We start from the raw sequence: 6,000 nt of genomic DNA on the forward strand, positions 1-6,000 counted from the left end.
TGGATGGCAGCCCAGCTTTTAAACATAATTTGCTTACACAGAAATATGAAGCAGATCTGTCAGGAAAATCAGTTGCAGACGATACTTAGCACTTGATGAAAATGTAGGATTTTTGCTGCTGCTCATTTCTTCCTAGGAATTTGGCCTAGTCTCAGAGATGTGCCATTTGTGCTTAAGTATATATACCATGGTCATACTGTGCCAACAATAAGTCCTTAACTAAGGGGTCATACAAGACATAGTGGGCTACGGAATCATTGAGGCTATGGAGTTTTTCAGATGTTTGGAAGATACCAGTCATTTGTGGCCCTACAGAGATTTATGGCAGGATGCAGCTTTACTGTTTATTCTCTTGCCCCAACTGGATAAGTCTTATCCTGTAGCCCTGTAGTCCTGATATCACGAAAATCATGCAGGGGTTAATGATAATGAGTAGGAGAGGAGAGGTACAACATAAAAAGTATGATAATAACCCGGAAAACCCCAAATAAAAACCAATTTGAGAATCTAGGATAGAGTAGTTTATTTAACCTTTACAGATAAATCATATGCCAGTAAATGTATAGATTTTTTATTCGTTTATCTGTATTTGGCTGTCAGATATCTTTATTCATAATCACCTAGAATAAACAGAATGAATGAAACAGAAGCTTCATCACAATTCTGTTACAGACTGTCTGCCCCCATTGCTGGGATTTTCTGTCTCTTAATACCATTGATTCTCAGTCTTGCACGTGGCCCAGTTTAGGGTCAACAAAGGGCTATGGAAAGATCCATAAATGTCCTTAAAAGAAGATAAATTCCTTATGCGCTCAGTCAAAAAAGAAGTTAATGAATATTGAGGTGGTCTTAACTGAGGGAAAAAAAAGTCCAAGAGAGTGGTTGATCAACAAACTATTATGTCCATGGTGCTGATGAAGGCACTGCACCTCAAGGCAGACACAGCCTCCACTGTTACCACTTTGTTACCTGTGTGTGTTTTTGTATATGAGGAATGGAAGGACAGGCAGAGCTTTCGTGCTTCCTGAAACTTGCCACATGCAGCCTCATATTTCATGGTTCACTTTGGTTTGACTTTTTAAAGAGACATATTTTAGTTTATTTATAGGTCTTAGGTTTCATAGGTCATAATTGTGTCCATTGTACCATAAAAGTAACAGGAATGTAGAGAATGGCAGCTCTTACCATTTTTTCATGTTGAGAGTGAGGAAAGTATAATTATACTTTTTCCTCTTGAGTGGAAGCAACTACAGGAGAGCATGAGTGGGCTGGAAGGCTCGCTCACTGCATGCCTGCTCCATGCACTCTCAGCCTGAGGAATGCCAGAATGCCTCTAGGGGCCAGTCAGTTGTGGTACCATAACTGATTCTCTATTTACTGTTTCTGGCCCCCAAAGGAAAAGTAGAAGTGCCCCACTTTCCACTGCCCTCTCTAAAACACTCACTCCTACAGGCAGGCGTGCTACCAGGAAATCACCTTCTCGTGTTAGGATAGATAGGCATTGCTAGATAGATATGCATTGCTAGAACCCAGCTCTTAGAGGCAGCCGCCACATGCCTTGAAGGAAAAGGCTCCCCACTGCTATCCCTTGGAGGGACAGGATGGAAAAAGAGTGTTCAGATAATTTTCAAGGGCACTCACCTCATTACCCTTTTAAAATCTGAGTGTCATTCCTAGATCCTCACAGACTTCACTTCCTGGACTTTGCTGTATTACTTACTATGTATCTGCCTTTCAGAAGCTCCACATCTAGAACAGTGATGCTGAACGGTTTTCTCATCCATTTCTCATCTGTCTGTTTTCAAACAATTTCTAACACAAATTGAAAGATTTCCATAAAAGGAATCAAACAACCTTCCAAGCTCACTCATTTTTGCATTTCACGTTTCTTATAAGAAGTCCCCCTTTTACTGCTTTTGTCCACAGTGGAATTTAAGAATAGATTATTCTAATCTTTTTTTTTTTTTCCTGATTCTTCATCATTCAACTTGAGATTATTCTAATCTTGACTTGATTCTCATGCTCCTTTCAAAAGAGCATACTAGTTTGGGGTGGTTGGTTATTTTCTTAACCTTAGCAAGCCAACTTATTTCCTGTGGAAACAGAACTGGAAACAGCAGATGTCCACCATGCTTATACAGGACCCTACACATAGTCACTGTCTTGACAAGCCATGTTATTTCCTCCTCTTCATGAGCACTTTCTCTGGTGATGAGTTAGTATGGACTACTTGAACCTCAAAACTGGGCCTCTCACCCAAAGCCAAGTGAAGGAGCGTACGCCAGGATGATGTTTCTTTTGGGCTGTTTGCAGTGAGACTGCTAAGCAGGCTGCCTTAGGTTTCCCTGTGGCAATGCTAGCAGATTGTTCCCTCCTTCAAAGGGGTAAAAATATCATTTTGGTATGATAACTGACTTTCTATTTACAGTTTCTGGCCCCCAAAGACAAACCAAGTGGAGACACAGCAGCTGTATTTGAAGAAGGTGGTGATGTGGACGATTTAGTAAGTACTTTTAATATGCACCTGGTGTTCTGTGATTGAAGTCGCCTGAGCTGTAAATACAGCCACAAAGGCTGATTATGTTAGACTTGTTGCTTATTTGTGTTTTAATTTCCAATACACCAGAAGCTTCCTACACCATTATATATTGCCATTATAAATTCAATCAGATAGGTAATTTCGTAATGGAAATTCCTGTGTTTCATGGTGTCGGCTATATTGTTCATTCAGATTAATCCTCTCCCTTGAAGGGCTGAAAAAGAGCTAGGGAGGCTATTCCATTAGTAGCAAAATGTTGTAATTCACTGAAATTGCTCTTAACCAAAAATAAGTAATACACCATGCAGTTTGTGTGGGTTGACAAATAAAAACAGCCCTTAAAAGGGCTACTTCTTAAATGTTCTCAATTAACTTAATGTAAACAAAATAGACCGATAGGCATTTGAGGATTTCTGGACCCCATTACACCATGTTGTTGATGCCTGCGAAGCTGTGTAGTAAATGTTGTCTTTTGTATCTGTCCTTAATGTTTGGAAACTTCCCGCCTTTAAGCTTCATGTGACAACTGATGAACAAACACTACATACTATGATGTCAACCTTTTTTAGAGACGTTCTCATTACTAAAATGAGTAGATACTTGAATGTTTAACTCCTGAAATAGTGAGCGGTGAATAAATGAGCAAGTACATGCATGCCTTCCAATGTAGAGTCATTTTCATTAAACCCTCTCTCACCAGAGAAGCAGTGGCATAAAATTGGCCTGGTTCCTTCCTAAGTGTGTTGTTCTTGTTTTCAGTTGGACATGATATAGGTCGTGGATGTATGGGGAATCTAAGAGAGCTGCCATCGCTGTGATGCTGGGAGTTCTAACAAAACAAGTTGGATGCGGCCATTCAAGGGGAGCCAAAAGCTCAAGAAATTCCCAGCAGGTTACCTGGAGGCGATCATCTAATTCTCTGTGGAATGAATACACACATATATATTACAAGGGATAATTTAGACCCCATACAAGTTTATAAAGAGTCATTGTTATTTTCTGGTTGGTGTATTATTTCTTCTGTGGTCTTACTGATCTTTGTATATTACATACATGCTTTGAAGTTTCTGGAAAGTAGATCTCTTCTTGACCTAGTACATCAGTGACAATTGCAGCCCTTGTGATGTGATTAGTGTCTCATGTGGAACCATGGCATGGTTATTGATGAGTTTCTTAACCCTTTCCTGAGTCCTCCTTTGCCTGATCCTCCAGCTGTCACAATTTGTGTTGAGCGGGCAGTAGCATTTGCTTCCTCCCAACAAGCAGCTGCGTTAGGAAAACCATGGGTAAGGACAGACTCACTTCTCTTTTTAGTTGAGACCTTTTAGTTACCACATTACTCTGCCTCTGTATATAGGTGGTTTTCTTTAAGTGGGGTGGGAAGGGGAGCACAATTTCCCTTCATACTCCTTTTAAGCAGTGAGTTATGGTGGTGGTCTCATGAAGAAGAGACCTTTTGGCCCAGTCTCTGCCATATTAGTGAACCTTTAAAAACTCAAAAACTGAAAAATTTACTACAGTAGTTAGAATTATATCACTTCACTATTCTCTACTTGCAGGCCTCAAAGAGAGAAAGTTTCGTTATATTAAAACACTTAGGTAACTTTCCGGTCTTTCCCATTTCTACCTAAGTCAGCTTTCATCTTTCTGGATGGTGTCTCCTTTACTAAATAAGAAAATAACAAAGCCTTTATTCTCTTTTTTTTTCTTGTCCTCATTCTTGCCTTGAGTTCCAGTTCCTCTTTGGTGTACAGACTTCTTGGTACCCAATCACCTCTGTCTTCAGCACCCTCATAAGTGGTCACTAATACACAATTTTGTACATGTAACATTAAAGGCATAAATGACTCATTTCTCTGTGAATTGCTGCTAATTATTGTCTGCAAAAGACTTCTTCAGTGCTCTGCTGAGAATTGAACACCCTTATCCATTGATTGAAAATCGATCTGCAAGATAGAACATCATTCATTTAGCTGAGGAGAGAAAGGAGTGCTTTACTTTGGGCTTCTAGGGCATCCTCTCAATACTATACACACTTGCATCAAACTTGACATACAGGTGCCCATTTAAAGTAACCCCAACAGAGGATGACATATCATAGTTTCTGGTTAGGTAGTTAAAGCCCAGGGGTTGTTTGTGACTTGGACAAAACTGAGACATTCTTAGAACCACAGAGAGTGGAAACTTTGATCTCTGAAATCTTCATTATTCTCATCAGATCCTCCCAGCAATATGAATCAGCTCAGTAAGTATGGCTTCATCAGCAGCACCTGTCTTTGGCAGTTTGGGGAATTTCTTTTTGGAAACGTCAGTCTTTTTGTCATGCCAGGAAAAGTTTAAATCAAGTTAGTCCTTTGGATCTTCTGATACTTTTTGACTTAGTTTGAATGTAGCAGGATTATTTGTGCTTCTCTAACCCTGTTTTACCTAAATCTGAATACCTCAAGGAAGAAATTAGTTTCACAGACTAAGGAGAGGAAGAACTAAATGAGTCATGTAATTTCCAAATCCATTTCATACAGGTGAAGTATATGTGCTATGTAGACTTCATCAGAGCGTACTGTTTTGAGTAGGGACAGCGTGTTTTGCATGAACACATCAAAGTCCCGTTTCCCTGAAATGAGATTGGCAGATTTACAGAACTCCCAGGTGTTCTGCTGAGTGTAGCCCTGGGGTGCTGTATTGTTGTTAGTCCACCATGGGCTGCTCCTCAGAAGCCCAGTAATCCCACAAATGATAGGCTTGTCGGTGATTGCAAGTCACTGACTATGGGCCCTGTCACCTTTTTCTTCTATGTCACTGAAATTTATTGACTTGAAGAGGAGTCATCCTCTTTGTGACGCCCCCACCCAAGTCACAACTCAAATGACCTTACGCATTTCCAAATGCCCCCTTGAAGGTATGTGCTGCCACTCATTAAGTACCACTATTTTAAGTGTTGGGTTTTAATCCTTTGCCAGTTAATTTACATATAAGATTTAGAATCTTGGAAAACTATTTGAAAAATCGTGTTGGGATTAGGCAGCATTTTTTTTTCCCCACCAAGTCCAGGATGGCTTTGAAAATAAATGGACACAGATCTCTCCTGTTTTGATGATGTGCAGTGCTAATGACTGGCTTTGCAGTTAATTTTGATTCAGGCAACAGATGTTCTTTTTGGTTCCCTGTCTCCCATGGGCGTCATTTCATGTTGTCCCCCGCCTTCCCCCAGATATTCTAAGTTCAGGACACAAGCTTGTGACCCATGCAGAGCAGATGTCATGAGGGGTCACAGCATGGGTAAGGGAGGAAACACTGGGCTAACCCAGATACTGGACTTGAGTCCTGCCTCTGCTGCTTGCTGCATGGCTTCTGTCACGGTGCTAAACCTGTGACCTGCCTCACAGGCTTAGTAAGAGCATACTCATAGAAGTACTCTAAACTAAAATGCTTTCCACAAATGAGATGGTTTCATGAAAACT

General features: G+C 40.5%; 1 protein-coding gene across 1 annotated transcript in view; it reads left to right on the forward strand.

Moving 5' to 3' along the window:
• Window positions 1-4,391, forward strand: part of XRCC5 (X-ray repair cross complementing 5) — a 97,337-nt gene extending 92,946 nt beyond the window's left edge. The window contains exons 20-21 of the mRNA XM_003254047.3: window positions 2,429-2,503; window positions 3,299-4,391. Coding sequence (XP_003254095.1) covers window positions 2,429-2,503; window positions 3,299-3,313 — 90 coding nt within the window. The 3' untranslated portion in view covers window positions 3,314-4,391. The remainder of the gene's footprint in view (window positions 1-2,428; window positions 2,504-3,298) is intronic.
• Window positions 4,392-6,000: the final 1,609 nt, after the last annotated feature.

The sequence above is a fragment of the Nomascus leucogenys genome, chromosome 22a (assembly GCF_006542625.1).
Source record: "Nomascus leucogenys isolate Asia chromosome 22a, Asia_NLE_v1, whole genome shotgun sequence".
Lineage (NCBI taxonomy): Eukaryota > Metazoa > Chordata > Mammalia > Primates > Hylobatidae > Nomascus > Nomascus leucogenys.